General features: G+C 41.0%; 1 protein-coding gene and 1 long non-coding RNA gene across 2 annotated transcripts; one reads left to right on the forward strand and one right to left on the reverse strand.

The window, feature by feature from the left end:
• Positions 1-5,096: 5,096 nt before the first annotated feature.
• Positions 5,097-12,930, reverse strand: LOC146258828 (uncharacterized). The gene is made up of 3 exons (XR_014729655.1): positions 12,887-12,930; positions 11,026-11,347; positions 5,097-5,406 (listed from the first exon to the last, which is right to left on the reverse strand). It is a non-coding gene; the product is annotated as an uncharacterized LOC146258828 (long non-coding RNA).
• A 4,494-nt stretch (positions 12,931-17,424) lies between these two features.
• Positions 17,425-18,503, forward strand: hsbp1b (heat shock factor binding protein 1b). Its single transcript, XM_084671293.1, has 3 exons — positions 17,425-17,645; positions 18,030-18,100; positions 18,381-18,503. The coding sequence occupies exons 1-3, from the start codon at positions 17,601-17,603 to the stop codon at positions 18,499-18,501; spliced, it is 237 nt and encodes a 78-aa protein (XP_084527419.1). The 5' UTR covers positions 17,425-17,600; the 3' UTR covers positions 18,502-18,503.
• Positions 18,504-19,259: the final 756 nt, after the last annotated feature.

A 19,259-nucleotide genomic window follows, 5' to 3' on the forward strand; every position in this document is an offset into this window, starting at 1 on the left:
TTATGACACAATCTACCCATTCATACACTTGCACACACACCACACACACACACAATCACACACACTCACACACTCACTCACTCGGAAATCTACACTATAGATTTTGTCTACATGAAATACAAAAATCCTACCAGAACCATGTATTGTCTTTCCATCACACAGATGAAAGTCAGACACCATGCAGCACTGCAGTCTAGCTCTGGCTAGACTACTAAACATACACGTGTTCGTCAGCCTGTTCGGAGCAGCATGGTGCTCCTGTCTACCAGATGCCAAGCTAGCTAGTGCCAACAGCAAACTCTCCTTACGTTCTTGGCAGTTAAAACGTGCTAAACTTATATTGTATGTTTCCATGACTGCTGAATTCATAAGGGGTGGCCTTAGTTTTGTTAATTCCCCCCATGGTTGAAATTACAGCTTTCTGTTCATCCATGGCCAGATTTTATGTTATATATGATTGTGGTATGAGTGTGACCATTTGATACTGGATCATCTTAAGGGATTTTTGAGAGTATGATACTTTGACAGATGTTCAAATATCCAATACACGTATTTCTTGCGCTCGTTGTAATTGACTTGAATGGACAAGAACATATGCCTTTTTAAATGCTGACATTTCATCATATTTTGGGAAACCCCATTTCTGTCATTTCGTTATTTAAGTACACATATAAGGCCTTCTCTACATTTGAAGTGTACCGAATGATAGGCCTATGGAATTTGTTGAAGATAACGCATGATTAATCAAATTAGTTTATATTTAATAGTTACAATATAATCAGCTATTAGCCTAGCCTACACTTAAACGAATTTCGCATTGTTTTACAAAACAAACAAATGCAGTTATAGTAGCCTGGGGCCTATATCTTAACCCGACAATTGTTTGATATCTTTGAATGATTGATTGACCACACATGGGACACTGATAGAATTATAAATAATGACATACTAAATAAAAAAATACAAATAGGCTATAAGATGCAAATGTAAAGATCAAACTTCGCCACATCATTTATATTTATATTCTGAAGTTAGCATAGGCTATACATATATTATTTTTATATATATATATATATATATATATATATGTATATATATATATATATATATATATATATATATATATATATATATATATATTTAACAGGTTAGCTATATATAGACTACGTTTGTTTCATAGATTTCCCAGTGTTTGTAGTCTGTAGGCTATACTTTCACATGGAATTTCTATTGATTATCCCGGAAATAAGATTTACAACAAAAGGGGTATTGCCAAACACTTGAGCAATAAACAATTGTGAGACTTACGGGGAAAGGGAAGAATGTAGGCCTAGGCCTAACATCGACCTACATTTAATTCACAGCAGGTTGTGAATACCCGTTCCGGGAAGACAGCCAGGCGTGCAAGGGCAGCACTCCCGATATCCTAATACACCAGGACAAGTTAGTATCGTTTAACAGGCGGTAAAGTGTAGGGCTTGAAGTGAGACTTCTAATCTGAAAACCTTTATGGGGGACATATTTTCTGCCTGTAACAGCATGTTTGACAATGGCATGTTTGGCATGCCATTATCGAAATGAGTGACCACTGCTAGCCCACTGTCAATAAGAGTAATATAAACGATGGCATATAGGCACAAGAGGAGGTCATTTTACCAAACGCGTATATATATATATTTTTTTCGTGACAGCTCTTCCCCAAAAATTCACACTCAAACATACACGTCCTTGGGTCTTGAGTCAATACAACTGCCGAATTTCAACTTCATACAGGGCCCGGTTCTCGAGATACATGAGCCACAGACAGAGGACACAATACAGGCCTTATAGTTAGATATAGACAAACGAAATTAATGCTGGAAAATGTGTATGTTTTTTTAAATTCGCTGTAGGCCCAAAAGCGATCCTGAACATGCAGCAAGAGAGGTGGCGCTGTCCTTTCAGCACTACACCCTAACACACACAGCAACATCTTTTTTTTGTCGTTGCTAAATCTTTAGTGTTTACTTTCTAACGATCTATTTGTTTAGAAAGTATTTTAATGAACCATATCTTAAACTATGAACTGTGCAATATGAAGATAAATTACCCACTAATGATTTGTTCATAATACATTTAAAATAGATCAAATATGTGTTGATTTAGCCCGGCAAATTAGGGTATGTGAAGTAAATACTTAGGTTATTCATGTTTTTTCGTTACGTTTGATTTCTGACATGCAGCCAGAAACGTGAAGCAATTTGTCATTTGACTTCCCCTTTCCCTCGATCTCCCAGAATCTGTACAAATCTGAATTTGACACGAAAGCATGAGTGATTTGAGTCTGATACATTTACAATTATAATTGGACTTTGTGATCTACAGCTCGGTGGAGGGGGAACTAATTGATGATAAGGAGGCCCAAGGTCTGAAGGAAGAGGAAGGGGAAGGGGCCCCTGTTGTCTCATACCAGCTCCCCCGACTTCCTCAAGTGTCTGGGGCCCATGGGTGGAGGTGGTGAGTGGAGGAGGTGGGGGCTGGGGGCCTTAAACAAACTGCTGTATAGGCTCACTGTGAACTAGTGGAGGGAGGCGCTGCCAAGGTGAGAGAGGGGGAGGGTGTTGTAGGATGCATAAAACCCGCCTGATTAGGAGTTTAGGCATGGCCCAGGTCTGATGTGGAGACTGGGCAGCCTCAAGTGATTCCATTCAGAGCCCGGGAGAAAGGTTGATGGGTCAGAGACGTTCACAGGCCCCCATCTCCTTTCTTATGCTAAAAGATCATATACATTGCCCCTGGCTGGGAAGACGTCAACAATTCCTACTCTGGTCTTTCCCCCCAAAAGTAGAATAGCTCCAACATTGACTGCTAAATTGGTAGGCACTGAAAGTCCCGCTCTTGCTCTCTCTTTCGTTTTCTCTTTCGCTCTCTCTTTCGCTCTCTCTTTTGCTCTCTCTCACTTTGTCTCTCTCTTTCTCTCCCTCTCACTCTTTCTCTCTGGTCCCTAAGCACTGAGTGCTTTTGACTGTTTGACTAATATTAGATACTTTTGATTAGAAATGCTGATGTGATATTCAGCTGGGAAGTAATAGTAATGGGTTTGCTAATTTACATTACTGTGAGATATTTTACTGGATATAATTTGATGCAGTTTGAATCTATTAGTGCTCTTCTACATGAAATTGAAACTTCAAAACGTTTTCTGTGAAAAAAAAGAAATGATACACCCAGCATTTTCTTTTCTTTTTCCTTATTAGCTTGCTCATTGTTTCTCTCTCTAGAGCTCTATATCTGGTGTCCACTACCATTGGTCCCAGACATTAACTGGTTGTTGGTTTAGATCCATTGTTTTGTCCATTGTTAGTTTTTGTTAACCTGGCATGGTGACAGACCTTGCATCATGTCTCTACTTATCCATCTCAGCCCAGCTGTCACTTGGGAGTTGCAGGAAACCACTTAATCAGTTGTCCTTGACCTATGGCTTTGACCCCTCACACTGCTATCTCTCAGGTCCTGTTTATTGGCCTCAAGGGGACTGTCCAGACCCTGATCTCTGACCCCAGCCCGCACCAGGGCATTACCAACAGGTCCCTGACCCTCGGCCACACTTCTGCCCTCATCAAGAAGCACTTTGTAACTGACTAACTGACTCACACAATGTTTGCAAATGATGGCTGTTGAAACAAAATCCTTATTTGATGACAAATTTATCACAAGCTTGAACGCAAACAAAGGTACAAAAAGCACACAAAACTGACACAGAATTAAAGATTAACACGGCAGTTAAATACTGTACACGCTTCTGATAATAAATTACATAAAAAGCACTGGGTAAAAAAGCACTTTTTACCCTAATAAAAATGATTGACTAGCAAAAGTAAAATCGTCACAGTAAATCAGGATGACTAAAATTAAACCTACATTATCGGTCATTATGAATGATAATAATAGCCTACATATAGGTTAACTAATATAGGGCACAATAAAAAAACATGGGTTATTATTATTTGGAGGTTTTGTTGTTTTAGCCATATGGAATTAACGTTTGGCAGTCTCCTAAACCGTTCTGATAAAATGAGTCAAAATAAGAGTCGGAAATAATCCCTTTTTGACCTTACTCGTGTCCATCTGTTGTTGATTCCAGCCATCAGGACGGACAGCGATTGAGGTCAAGGGTGGGAGATGTGTTTGCCTAGTTTAGAGTTCATCAACTCGGCCTATAAATTACATGCTAAATAGGTGTTAAAATCGCTGTCTCCAAACCTTCAATTCGAAGATTTTTTTTTTTGGTCTCCAATAGGCTACATTATATATAATTTCAAATCTGGCAGAATATCTTTTTCTCTAAATAAACCTTTTGCCGTAGGCCTTTATAAAATAGTACATTGTGTTATAAAGCCCATACTGATTTAGAATATGGAATTATACCCAACACGGTGTCGGTAAGACTGCGAATTAATTTATGGAGCACACAAACGTAAAGCCTAATTGAATTAAGTAGGCTAATTATTTATTTTTCATGGGCGGGGTTTCCTCTGGAAAGCGTGTGCCTGATAAACTTTCCCACGCAACAAACGGCGGGGCGGGATTCAAAGCACGTCCAGAAGTCAGGGCCTCACGTCGCTGCCATTCACCAGCTAATTAAAACTTAATGGCAGCTGGCGCTGGGGTCACCAATAGTCGCATGTTTCTCACACATATCCGTGTGAATCTGTCAAATCCCTAGACAACCGCTGGCACAACTAACGCTTCGTCTGGTCCACCCGTTTCCAATGTTCTCCGCAGTTTTGGGGGGTTATGATCCGGATGGGATAGGGCTATCTGCGTTAGTGCTTGACGCATGTGTCTAATGTAGTTTATTATCTGCTTGAAAATTGCACAAAGTGGCTTTTATAGAGCTCTATCGAATTATTTCGTTGATAAAAGATAACTAGAAAATAACTAGAACATTATTCCAGACACAATTATTTAGCAAACAATATCACTTTATTTAGGAAACCTATTTCATTTTAGAATACAATTTACAAGCAAATCTAAATGCAACATTCAATTAATTTCATGGCACAACAATTCAGTATCATAAAATCTCCTAATGTTTTCTTTAATAATCAGTCCCAGATCAGCGAAGCATGTGCACAGCCAAGTAAAGGACAGTCAGACGTTTTAGTCAGATGGTAGCCAGACATAGTTCCAAACTGATAGGTCTTCTGAGGAAGGAGGCTAGGTTTGTATCCTAAACTTCCTGTAGTTTAGATGTCTACAGTAGTTTGTTCTGTAGCTCATCATACTGTATGAAAGTGATAGTCGTTAAACATCTTAGTTGGTCTGATGGTGTATTGCAGTGGTTCTGTTCAAATTCATCCTATGGCAGGACGGTTGACCACGAAGTAAACATCATGAGCCTCACAGATCACACCACAGTCAGACCTGGGAGTAAGGAAGGAGAAGAAAGATCAGATTCAGTAGTCATAAAATATAAAACCTCCCCAACCTCCACCATGTGTCAGCATGAATCAAACATTTCTCCAACACATCTCCATGGTAGCCATAGGGACAGGCACCTCACAGACTGCAACAGCTAATAAACACAACTCATCTTTATCTGAGACTTGTTTGAGACGCTAACAGGAATACAAACAGCCTTTCATTCCCTTCTGCAAACAGGCCCCCGCGCCCTGCATGCTGTCCCCCTGCTTCATTTACAGCCTGTATGCATGAAGGGATCGCTAGGCTTTAATCTCCACAGGGAACTAGCGCAAACTCTTTCTCTGTCAATTTTCACCCACTCCCCAATTCAGACAGCCCCTTTCTCCCACCAGTCCCACAATGCAGGATTTGTCCTCCATCTCTTTGTCTAGTGCTGATATCTTTTTTGACTGCTCCCTCTCTGCAGACAGCATGCAGCGTATGCAAATACAGACTCCTTTATTCCATAAGACCCCTTCCCTGAAAGACTGTGACCTCAGATGAGACCACACTCACACACGACTTGCACAAAGGTTTCGAAACATGAACAAACATGCAGGACTCGTGAAAACACACACTTTAAGGACACACAACGCGACACGCTTAGCTGTTGTAGCTGACACATGCTATGAGCATTTTTCCACAAATCCTTAGACGAGGTTTCATCCCATAAGTCTGGTGTTCTCTTCTTGTTCTACTTCAACAATCATGTGAGGTTTAATCAGCAATCCTCTCCCCACAACAGCATGTTGTTACACACGGAAGTAGAAACATAATACCTCTTTAGCACCGAGACATGAATGGTTTTGGATGGCATGAGAGGTGGGCAAAGCTGCCAGTAGCAAGGACTGGGTGGAGGGCAGAGGGACAGGCAGGGGAGTGGGGGGTAAGATCTCTGGAGGCGTAGTAGACTTGGGCTGAGGAGCAGTAGAAACAGAGCCATAAGGGCTGGGGAAGAAGGGCTACAATGAGGGATGTGAACCCAGACCTGTATGGGGTTCTGGGAGACGGGTAGAGGGCTCGGTGTGTGCGTGTGGTTCTAGGACTTTGCCAGACCAGATTGATGTTATAGGGGGTGGACTGATTGACTGGAGTTATGGTAAAGAGTCTGAAATAAAGCACACCCTTGGAGCTGACATTCCCTAGCTCTGGGCCTGTGCCATCTGTGTGTCTGCGTTTGTGTGTGTGAGACAGTGTGTGTGAGACAGACTGTGTGCGTGTGTGTGGAGGGGCAGGGGGGTTGATGTCTCTTGGACAACTCTGACAGTTCGGCCTTTTCACTGGTACATTGCTGAGTTGGCTGGCCTCCTTCCCCTAGCAACCCCCTCGGAGGTCAGAGGGGAGAGGCAGCACCCCCCCCCCCCTTCAGACTCAAAACCAGGGTGGCCAGACAGACCCACCACTCCAGACTGGCCACAGATCTGGCGTCTGCAGCCTTGAGCTTGAACTTGTTCTACTATGAGCAACAGAGTCTGGATTTAAAAAAAACATGTCTGTGTGTGTGTGTTTGGAGGGGGGTCTAAAAGGTTTTATTTGTATATCATTTGAAAGATAAGTTAGTAATAGTTTGCACTTCTCCTTGCCAATCCCTGTTACTTTCCCTCCAATACACTCATACTGTAAGAGCAAAGCTTAAACAGCGCTCAGTCCCCCTCGACACTACTTTGCTGGTTTTATCATTGCCTACAGTATCTTAGCAGGAAGCATAGGGGCTGAAACAATCATTTCTTTCCAGGCCTGGTAGAGCTACCATATACATTGAGCAGAAGATTAGGATAATGCAAAGAAAAATATGGGTCACACTCAAGGCCCCCCCACCCCCCAAACCTCATCTTTTCCTGTATGATTATATATGACTGCAGTATTAACAGCTCAGTCTCTTAATTCTCTTCTACTCTCATTGGCACTCAGAGGACCCCTGGTCTGGGGTGCTCATGCAGACAGACGTAATCTCATGGATGTAGGATGTAGAAACTTCTCCCTGTCTTCCTCTAAGATACTTAGGGACAGGCTTTGTGCTAGATTAGTCTCGGCGAAATTTGTAATAAGGAGGCCTGATGAGGATGTTCTGACCTACATTGGCCCTCCTCCAAAGCTACGGCTGGCCGGTGAGCGGGGCTCTATATCACTGAGGAGAAGTTAAAACATTAATAGTGTCCACACAGCCAGGCAGGAATCCACTGAGGTAACCAAGGAGCTCTTTCGAGTCTACTGGACTTCTCCAACAGACGTGTAATATCTACCTTTCACCAAGTTTCATCTGAGTTCACTTAGACTAGATTAGTCTAATAGATTTGACAGCATACATACATTTCAAAAGGAAAAATACCCATCAACTGAATGACATTTTTTTTTCTTGAGAAACAAAGAATGCACACACAACAACAGTATGCATGTGTAATCCGCTTAAAGCCACTAATAGCTACATAATAGCCAACAGTCTTCTGGTGGATATTAGAGATTTCACCCAGTTGTAGGCTGAGGTGTCCATAACCCATTATGAAGCCAAAGCCTCCAGACTTGGTGTCTTAAATATGGCCCCTGACCTCTCGTTGAGGTCAGACTCTTTACTTAAAGATCAGTTCTTTGTTGAATATCCGATTGATACCTGCCCCTGAATTTATTGTGTCAAACACCAAAATAGATGTGACTGATTATTTTAAGAAATCTGTTTCTCAAAAAAAGAAATAGTTCTGCAAAATCTCAGCTCAAATTCAAGTTATTTTGAATGCTCTGCTCCTGCAGCAGAGGCAGGCTCGGATCACGATACATGTCTTTAAAAAGACAAACCAACAGGGTACCAGCTGGGACCACAGGAGCCACTCCGAGTTGGACTGAACACACTAACGACTGCTTGACAAACATGCTTCCTTCTCTGACTTTCTGTTGGATACTGTGCCTGTTGTCAACAGCATCTGTCACATGCAGCTCCAGACCGCCCCCCCCCATCTTACCCCCCTCCCCCGTACACACACACTCACCAAACACTCGCACGCCGTCCCAGTACAGTCACGCTCAATCCTGCCATAGGCAATTACGCACCTGCGCATACTCCTCACTCATTTACATATAATCACTGACACTCCTGTCATTTCAGTGGGTCTGAATTCTGTGCGGGCGTGCATCTGGATGTGTGTGTGTGTGACTCAGAGAGTCGCCAGCATCCATGGCTCCCTCTGTGAAGGCAAGGTAAGGCTGTGAGCTCAAACATGGCCGCCTGACTGCTTACTACAGTCACGTGTCTCTCCTCCCTCTGAGCATCTCGGTTTCTGCCTCCCTCCCGCTCTCGGGCTTTTCTCTCAGCTCCACCAATAGGTCTTCTACCCTTTCACCATGTATCACCTCCTTGATTTCGGATTTAGGGTTGTCACTTGTATAAGGAAGCTCGATAAGGACATACTTTATTTCCACTGCATGCTACTTTAAACATCTACATGTGATTTATGTAGTATATTTAATTAATTTGGAATATGTTTTGGATGTTCTTGCTACTTCTGCTGATCGAACAGTATCCCCATAGACCAATAATGTGCTACTCCTCTGCTCTACAGCAGAAAAGGAGCTGGATACTTTAACAACCTCACAGCTGTTTCTAACAGTCTCTTAGGATCAACTGTTCTTGCCTTACACCTGACACTGAGGTTAAAAGTTTGATCAAAAAATCATTTAAGAAAGAGTAACTAGGATTTAAATGCTTCATGAAACCACTGACAACACATACTGCAACTGCAGAATGGGGAAGCTCGGTGCTTCCCCCATACAATGGCACCATTTAAACGTTAAACGAATCCAAGAAAACCACCTTCACATCCAGTACTCAGCTGAGGTGGGTGGGGGGGGAGGAGGTAAAGGATTTGAGCATGATCACACATGCACAGCATACATACATGCATGTGAAATGTGACTAAACCACCCTTATTTAGCAGAGAAAGGCCAGCAGCACACACATCCTTCTCAGACATGCAGACATGGCCGAATAGACTAATGAACATGGTCAGGTGGCCCTCCAGTGTCTGAATGAGAGCCCCTCCCCTTCCCAACACACATATCAAACACACACACAGGCTCGCAGGACCCTCCTGATCTTCTCGACAGTCTAACGTGTCAGGCATCTGCTCATGTCTAGTCTAGAGGCCCGTTCCCACCCTGCCCCCCAGTCCCCCCTGCCCCCAGCCCAGCCCAGGACCGCAGCAGTACCAGCCCTGACAATGGTGGGAAAGCAGGACTTTTGGAGGGTGGGGGTTGGAGGCTGAACTGCCATTGAGGGGGAGAGAGAGAGTGGGGCTGAATGATAATGTGCAACGCAGGGTTCTGTTCATTAACACGCCCGGGCTGCAGCTGCACATGTTGGCCCTGAACACAGACACGTGTCTCCCTCTCTCTCTCTTTTAGATCTCCCTCTCTCTCTCTGTGTGTCTCTCTCTCTCTTCCTGGTTCAGGTTGCTGCTGGATCCGCCAGGGGCACAGGGCGGCATTTAAACCTCACACTCAAGTCGCCTGCTCTCTGTGTATGTGTGTGTGTGTGTGTGTGTTTGCACACATGGGTCTGTCTGTGTGGCTCTGTCTGTGTGTGTTTGTATTTGACAGTGTGAGAGTATGTGTGTGTGTGTGTGTGTGTGAGTGAGTGTGTTTCATAAGTCTAACAATGTCTTTGTGAGGCTTTGCATTTATATTTACAAGTGTAACAGTCAAAGAAATCCGTGAGGACCATTTATTTAAGGTGATGGTGTTGGAAAACAAACAATAATTAATAATTAATGCATCTATCCATTCTATGACATATTAATATTAATATGGTCTACAATCTACACATCTTCATACAGTAATACAGTCCTCAAAAAACTAAGAATATATAGAGAAAAAAAACTAGCTGTGAATCACAGACCGCCCTGCCCCCCCCACAAACACACACAATCACACCACCAAACTGAAAACATTTTGCATTATGTTTGTTTTGATCAAATATCAATATACAAATTTATAAATGTACCAAATCAGAAAACATTTTACTATTTTATCATTTTCAATGCCACCCTGTCAGCCTGCACTAAAAGCAACATTAACCAAAAATCTTCAAAATAAAACACAGGCAAATCCAGACTAAAACGCCATCTGCAGAATAATTTTCCGTAGCAGACCTATTAACGAAGATTACCATTTGTGTGAACAATTCCATTACATAAGGATTACAGGATCCCCTTAAGTAACACAGTGTTCTGTATGTCAGCAGAGGAAAATGCAAATGTCACTGACTTCATTGCTGCTATAGGAGGCAGTTAGGAGGAAATTCAGGCAGGAGAAGAGCCATGACCACAGAAAAAGGCAGGATTTCCTTCAATCGTGCCAGCTCATTAAATTTGTTTGCCACCCAGCCCCCTCTCCGCCCCAACCCTTCACTGGTAATTAGCAGTCCCTGATAGGCTGTAGAAGAAGGGGGGAGGAACTGTGTGTGACTGAGGAGGAAATGAGAACCCCCCCCCCCATTCTCCTACCCTCCCCATCCCTTCATATACACTCCAACCCCTCCCCCTCCACCACCCTCATCGCTGGTACCCAACAGAGAACCATGATGCAACTCACCTCGTGTGCCAATCCAGCCATTTTAGGTGCCGCGGCAACAACTCCCAAGATGGCTTCTCTGAAAGCGCCCGTACTCCAGGGATCCGGAAGGGTCTTTGTCCGCCTCTTGGCATGGGCATGGTGCCTCTGTTCTCCCGTTGGTGGTGCAGATGGCATTAGAGGACTGTGGGTGAGGGGTGAAGGGTTGGAGGGCGGGAGGAGGGTGGAGGGCGGGAGGAGGGTGGCAGCTTGAGATCGCTTTTTTTCTTCCTCATTTTCTTTTTGTAATGATTCTGACCTCGTTGTAGTTCTCCTTGATCGTGCCGTGTTGTTTATTGGCAGCCTGGGAGCAGAGCAGGTGGATGAGATAAAAAGCATTAGGATTAAACACTGAAGACGGCTCTTTCGGAAATCTCATTAATTATACAATTAAATGTTTATTTTAATTGGATTAATGTGAATATACTGTACGTTGTCTTTGTTTTCCATCAGTTAAGACTATGGCTACTGACCACTGAAGGTTTATATTAATTTGGACAGATGCACACACACACAATCTTGGATTCAATTTTGAATTCCTAAAATAATGTGACAGTTTCTAAACCTTTGCAAGCTACACTCATTGCCATTTTATTAAATTTTATTTTCAACATTTTTGACTGTATAAACACAACGGCTTGCTATTGTGCTACTTCAAATATAATTTCACCTAAATATGATGTACTGTAGCATTTACTGCAATAAGAGTGAGACAGAATGTTAACTTTCCCAATTCAGTATGTTTATGTGTGTGTATACACTGCAGTCTTGCAGTCCTGCAGTGCAGTACTGGATCAGGTGCACAATGTGTGTCCATTGGTAATATGCTGAACCCCAAACCACAAGCTAAGGAAACCTCAAGTTCTGTCCCTGATACCCACTCCAATATTTTTCTGTACAGCTGACGTTAAGGGGCCAACATTACCGACGAACATTACAACCGTACCCTCCTATCATGAGGCTCACTTTCATTCTGAGGCTTGATTTAGTTCATGGGCAAAGACTGGACAATGGTCTTTTCATATATTCAATATAACCTTCTGAACCACAGCAATTAGTGCTGCCTGGTCCGACACTAGGCTTGGATGTGGCTGCAGGTAGCTTGAATGAAAACTCATCTCACTTTGGTGCTCTCTAGGCTTTACAATCTTGCTTGATTTCTCTGGCCTAAGCTCAGTGCCTGAAGTACCCAGTTGAGAAGTTCAGGCCCTGTCTTAGGATGGCTCTGCTTTCAGTATTTAACAAGGACACAATGTATCAGTCAAATCACACTGAGGCTCTCAAACTCACTCTAGTTGTAACTTCAGTCTGAAAGTGTTTTTTTTCTTCTCCACAAGTGTATACTTAAGTTACACTTACACCACTGGGCTTCAGCTATAGGAGCTATAGGCTAGTTAGTTTTACTTTTAATGAATCACTCTCACTTTCAATCATTAAATTCTAACATTTCATGCAGGATTTAGTTTCAAGTTTTTCAAAATAAATTGCTGAAGCCAAGTAAACATTCTAATTTTAAAAAAGTAACATAACAAAAGGTAATGTTTCAGCATTAGTTGTGAGACTGATGAGAATAATATACGTTTTCTTCTTGTGTGGTGTCTGGTTAGGCATTCAGCACCATGTTTTCGAATCGTACTGAATGGACAGCTCCCTGCATGGGCAGCTTCGATAATACAACAAGACAAGCCTAATCCAATGTATTGAATCAAAACTCATTCCTTTGAAGGAGCATTTTGTTTGGTCAAATAGGCCTATTGGAATTACAAAACAAATGAAATATAATAGGCTACAAATAGAAAAATAACCAAATGGAAAAATAAACAAAAAAACTAAATTTGCTTACCATTGGTGAAAGTTGGCATCCAGTAGGCATCAAATCCAATGTGCTTGCACAGATTTTGAGAACATTTTTACTTTCGGTTTTCTAGCTTTATGACAGGTATTTAACACTCATACAGCTAGATAACCAAAGACAAAAACCGACCTCCCACGTGCTTATTTTCGGATTTATCATCCAACGAATTCGAAAGACGATGACATGCTCCATCAGACACCTGGGGTAATAATGGGTAATACCGTTAAATATATAAAAGTTAAAATATTGTTGATAGTATTCATCACACTCAGTTACGAACCTTTTTAACAGAAAAGCCTATGATGTTTTACAATGTTACTTAGGCTATCGTTCCATTGTGTTACAGTAGGCCACATGACAGGTCGCAGTAGGCCTAAACCCTTAGCTACACAAACATATCGGCCATAGACTAGCCTACGACACAACTACATAGGCCCACATCTAAATCTCTAAAACTGATTATTTTACATACTTAGGATATTTTATAAATATGATAATTGACCTGTTGTTTGTGGTGGAATAACGGTATGATTGAGAAAGAAAATAAATAGTAGACAACTTCAGTTTGTTCTTAAATGGTTACAAAAAATACATAGGCCTACTCTGTAGGCTAATCATTATAGACTTCTGCACACATTGCCACCAATTAAAAATATATTTGACGCAGGCTTTATTCGAATGTTTTTCTTTGGGGGAAAAGCGAGAAAATACTTTTCCAAATGCCACTACCTAATCAGTTTGAAATATTTTCAAGAACAAAGTTGATTTAGGCCTACAGAATCTAAATTTATTTCAACTAGTCAAGTTCCCTATAAGCTAGTAACCTAGTGACCTGCTCGCCATGTGCCTTAACTACACATCATTTTGTGGGCTTATGTTACTGTATATGTTAACTAAAATACGCCAACGTAATTCAACAGGATATCAATTTCAACCTCGTAGTAGTCTAGTAGCATATAGGCTAAAGAGTCTGTCTTTTAGGTCAATAAGATCATTTGAGCATTTACAGAGGCTGAACGTTGAAGCTGTATACTAGAACACAGACTGACGGGTCCCATGTCCTTTCAGAAGTTTTTAGGCCATTGGTAAGATCACGGACGTCCTTTGCTCAAAGACTTGACCGTTGACATGGACCAGAAAGAGAATGAGGGAAAAGAGAGAGAGAGAGAGTGGTTTCGGAGGACGGTGAATGAGTGCAGCGTATATCCAAGACCCATGATCCTACGCAGCAGGTCAACGGCTTTCCGTGAGCAGTGTAAAACGCAGTCTGTAGCTTGAATATTGAATTCGATATGGACCATTGATTTTGAGTCGTATAGCCAATGCAGTTTTACTTAATACCTGGGCCAGATTACTTTTAATGAGAGTAGCCTCGTCAATAACCTATAGGCTATGGGCTATCAGTATCAGGAGTAGGCTACTGTTCAAATGGTCAATTTTTGGATAATATATGGACTATTGTCTGTTGGCGACTCAAATAACTAAACCAGCGTGGCATAAATTATTGCCAGTGGATTGTCTCCTCAAATAAGATCTGTCCGTAGTTCTATATAGCCTAGGCTACGTTATATCCAGAGGCGCGCCTCTATCCTTACGGCAACGCTTTAGTTGGATGACTCAACTAAAAATCGATATTTACCGTGAAGTAAGGAAACATATAATTTGTAACTGCAGTTACGCATCTTCGACAATAGACAACACATGGTCATAACGAGAATGAACAGGTCCCACAAAATCCTTTGACAAAATACATTTCACTCCAACATGCTTTCTTTCTTACTTGTGTCTAAGATCCAGTAGTTGATTTCTGGTGTCCTGTTTTTGACTTCATTGCATGTAGGCTAGGTATTCTGTTACACGGGTCCTATGGATGAAGTATGCACCGTCTTCTTTGCGTTAAGTCCGTCTCTGTTGCTTGTCATTCAGGATCTGCTGGCAGCCTCCGCGCTTCCTCGGGTACCAATTTTCGCCTGCAGTGACGTCATTTCAGTAGCAGGTTGTTGTATGACCAATCACAGTATCCGATTGAACGAAAGATCGGTGTGCGCGTGTGCCAATAAGATGCAAGGGGGCACGTAGGTTGAGGGTATTAACAATCGTTCAGCATGTTCAAGTCAATGCCATGTTTGTATAGACTTTGTAAATGTAGCCTACATGGTCTACACTAGGTTCTTGTTCAAATCCAATTCATCTTGGAAAATATTAGGCTAGTAATTTGTAAGCGTTTGGGCTTGAAGTCACGAGGATGCAAATCAAAAGAAAAAGTATAATATTGTATAACGTGTAGTTGTCAATTACTTTTTAGTTAATGTTGAAACTAGTTTCTGAAACTCCACATCTTACTTGGCTGGTCTGTAACTAAACTCAAAGCTGGAACAAATACGATGTTTTAACCTGTGGCATAGACTACTCGATGAAAAGGATAGGCCTCTGCATTAGGTCATTTATCTTACCAGGCCTATAGGTGAGAAAGATGGGCAGTATGCCTAATTGTAGTTGCTTAATGTCTTCAGATCAGTGAAGAAACGTTGTTTTATCTTGATTTAAATAGCATGAATAAGGACTGCATGCCATAACAATCGAAAACTATATTTCCCTTCAGTTGAAGTGTTTGTCATTGTAACGTTTACTGAATGTTATATAGGCCTATAACATGAAGGGCCAAAAATGATTGAGCTGAATGCCCTTTAGTAACTGCCTGTCACCATGATGCAAGTCCTATTATCCCATAGCCTACACACGGAAGCAAATAGAACGCTATAGGCCTACGCTAAAGTTTAAAACACCTGGTAGGCTACTTCAACAGAGGTAACTTTTAATAATAAAAAAAGGGTTCTGGAAGGTGGTTCATTGGGCGTGTTTAATAAGTCAACCTATGAATCGCTATTCTATTACGTATTATCGCCATAAGGAAAATGTATTTAAAAACATTTTTTGAACACAATATAGCCTACCTTAATACACGTTAGGGGGAATTAAACCTTCTGAACCATATATTTGAAGTTAGAGATTAATTAACAAAAATAAAACATTGTTTGCTATGGAGCCAATGGAAAATATAAGTATATATCATATAGGCTAAATTGAACAGGCCTAGATCGGTTTCTTGTAGGCAAGTTTATAACAACATTTTACAAAGTGGGGTTTTGTGCCTGGACTAATTGCATTCTTTGCTCCACCTAATCACTGTTTAACCAGTGGCACAATATGATTGCTACATGTCACCTATTTGAATCTCGCCATACGTAGGCTATCTATTTCATTTAGCCTAATTCAATATGAATATATTCCCACGCGAAGATGTTCAATGTGTAAAGAGAAAGGGTCGAACAGACCAAAGGCAATAATGTATTGTCATGAAAGGCTTATAACCTACTAGCCTTTAGGCCTACTACAACAACAATAACTTACAACAATTTTACAACCACAACTAGCCTGTAAATACTAGGCTAGTATTACGACAAGGCTATAGCCTATACTAGGCTACTACTGAAAGATCCCTTTGCCAATATCAAGGATAATGCTGTTAGCAATGATAACGACACGTTACAATAATGCCACGACAAAAAATTTAGTTATGTATTTATATAACAGGGCAGGAGCAGGTCACATTGGCTCACTGCAAAAAACATTTACAATAAACAATGCAAAAAAAACAAAAAACAAAAGTGTGTGCAGGTAAAGTGCACTTTTTAACAGTGTGTTCTTTTCTACATCGAGAAACAACACACTTAACTTCAATCCAGTAGGTCCATACTTTGCGTTTAGGATGTAAACGCGTACAACAGCAAATTTGGCATAAAATAGTTTGCCATCTCATTTAGTCTTGAGAAAGAGAGAGAAAGAGAGAGAGAGAGAGAGAGAGAGAGAGAGAGAGGAGGGAGAGTGAAAATTAGTGAGTAGTCGAATTGTATCCTTATTAAACACTGCCCCCTCCTGGACAAAATGAGCTTTTACGGCGTCAGAAAATAAGCGTCAGTGTTGCGTGTAACACAATACATATTATGTTTTGATAATAAATCAACAATATATTATGGAGCAGCAAGTCAATGCCCCTCTTCCTATGTTAAGTCTCTTTGGACAGTCCTAATGTCCATATACCATCCGTGCACACCGGCTTTAGGTCGAATCACAATACCAACACATAGTAGGCTGCCACGAAATGAGAATACCTGAGGTTGAGAATATGTGAGCCTAAATAACGAGTTTTTAATTTATATTACTTTTTAATTTGACTAACAGTGCTTACATAGTCAAAAGTTAGCATCAATTAATAACAAATATGCTTTTGAGGGAAAACAAGCACACACAAACATTTAAATAGTAATGTACGATATCAAACACATAACAAAATACTTCTACTGTACTTTCTTTATGCACAATTTGTATATACAATATTTATATATTTTAAATTAATAACAAATGTATGGACATCATGCAATTCTGTGTTCATTTAACGATCTGAATGTTTTTCGATCTAACTACAAGACCCATAAATGTTGTGACCATTTCCGGGTAGGTTTGGCTTCTCGCGACAAACATTTGTAAAGGAAAACAGCTGACCCAGCGATAGGGTGGTGCTTGGTTGAGATCTCTTAGCATTTTTTCTGCTAACCTGGTAAAGCCTAACCATAGTTTTTGCCCTGTATTAATTAATCAATTTATCAGTAATCCTAATTTCTGTCAAGGTGCATAGGATACCATGTCAGAAACGGATCCTAAGTCTGTTCAGGACCTCACCAATGTGGTAAGTAATTTTAGCTTGCTTGACCCAGCTACAGTAGCTAGCTAATGTTACTAGCTTTACCACCTAGCAGGCTAGTAATTATAATACACTTCATATTAACCAACAGCTATGGGTCGCTCCGTTGTTTACGTTACTAATTTCATAGCTGTTCTTAACCATTATAATTCTTGCTGAGAAATACGTGGGTAAAGGTTTAATTGCCAGCGGGGGTCACTAATAGTTTATTGATGTTCTGATCACCCGGAAGGAGGATCTCTCTCTAAGGTTAAAATAATTCTAAATGCACCCGTAATTTAATTCTGTGTAAATGATTGCACTAAATATATTGTCATTGTTCCGTCAATCCCTGCCTAGCGTCTAAAGGATCGCCTTTCTCCCTCTTAGGTCCAGACCCTGCTGCAGCAGATGCAGGACAAGTTTCAAACGATGTCTGACCAGATTATTGGTAGAAATATCCTTTTCTGGCAAACAGTATCGCTTTTTCAGTGACTAGGTTCCATACCATGTACATTAACAGTTTTGGGTCGAGGCCACAGTACAGCCATATAACAAATGATAAATAGTATTGCTGCGAGAAGCATAACGGGTCCCGTTTCCTTTAACACTAATAAGTTCAACACAGAGTTCGACAGTTTCCCACACGACACACACAATGTTTTACAATAGTTTAAGAGGGTGCGGTTCTAGAACGCTGTAGTAACAAGTTGTTTTGGTTTCTTAACCCTGTCCACTTGACGAGATGAGCACCCGCATTGATGACTTGGAAAAGAACATTGCGGACCTCATGACACAGGCTGGTGTGGAAGAGATCGAAGGAGCAGAAAATAAGCCCAAGGAGGATCAAGGGACATTATAAAGGTTACCATTATAATCATATATCATTGTCTAAACTGCCAAAGGCCTCTTTCCCCCCGAGCAATATCTCAAATCGATTATTCACAGCAGAGCAGATTAGCTTCGAGCAATGGGAAACATCTCCACTTAATACATGTCAATGTACGAGATATACATTAAACAGTGTTTTGTCTGTTTACTTACACATAACTATATGGAGTTTAGATATCATGTTTTTTCCCACATGTAATTTTGGTGATAAGCTAAACGAAGATCCCCTTTTAGTGAAATGAAGACATGCTACTGTAGTGTTTTATAGTGATTCAAAAATAAACTGAACCCAGGTCAATCTACTATTTGGAATAATTTAAATGACTTATTTGTGCATCATTGTTAATTTTTAAATTGATCTTACTATAGAATTTATTAGCTCTTACCAAAAAGTATAAACCCTACCGACATGAGGCAGACCCAAGTCCAAAATCAAGTGAACGCCTAACAAATGTTATGGGATGATGATAGGAGACCTGTTTGATTACATTGTGCACATGTACTTGACGCAGAATGCTGGAACGTACCTCTAAAACCAATGTATGTGCTCTCTTTTGCAGGTTGCCAAGTAACACCATGTCAAGGACAGTTTTCAGGAGCAGCCAGTTTCATCTATCAAATTGATTTGAGTGTTTGTGGTGAAATGCTTTTTTCTATGAACTATTGTAATATGAGTAACATTTATGTAGTGTAGATTTATTTGTATAACACAATCCCTACTGTACACAG

Source organism: Hypomesus nipponensis, chromosome 14 (assembly GCF_054491055.1).
Source record: "Hypomesus nipponensis isolate SF chromosome 14, ASM5449105v1, whole genome shotgun sequence".
NCBI classification, from domain to species: Eukaryota; Metazoa; Chordata; class Actinopteri; order Osmeriformes; family Osmeridae; genus Hypomesus; species Hypomesus nipponensis.

Coding starts and splice junctions, on each gene's coding strand:
- hsbp1b (XM_084671293.1), top strand. CDS start 17,601: ATGTCAGAAACGGATCCTAAGTCTGTTCAGGACCTCACCAATGTG. Junction 17,646..18,029: donor TTCAGGACCTCACCAATGTG/GTAAGTAATTTT, acceptor TCTCCCTCTTAG/GTCCAGACCCTGCTGCAGCA. Junction 18,101..18,380: donor CAGATTATTGGTAGAAATAT/CCTTTTCTGGCA, acceptor CTGTCCACTTGA/CGAGATGAGCACCCGCATTG.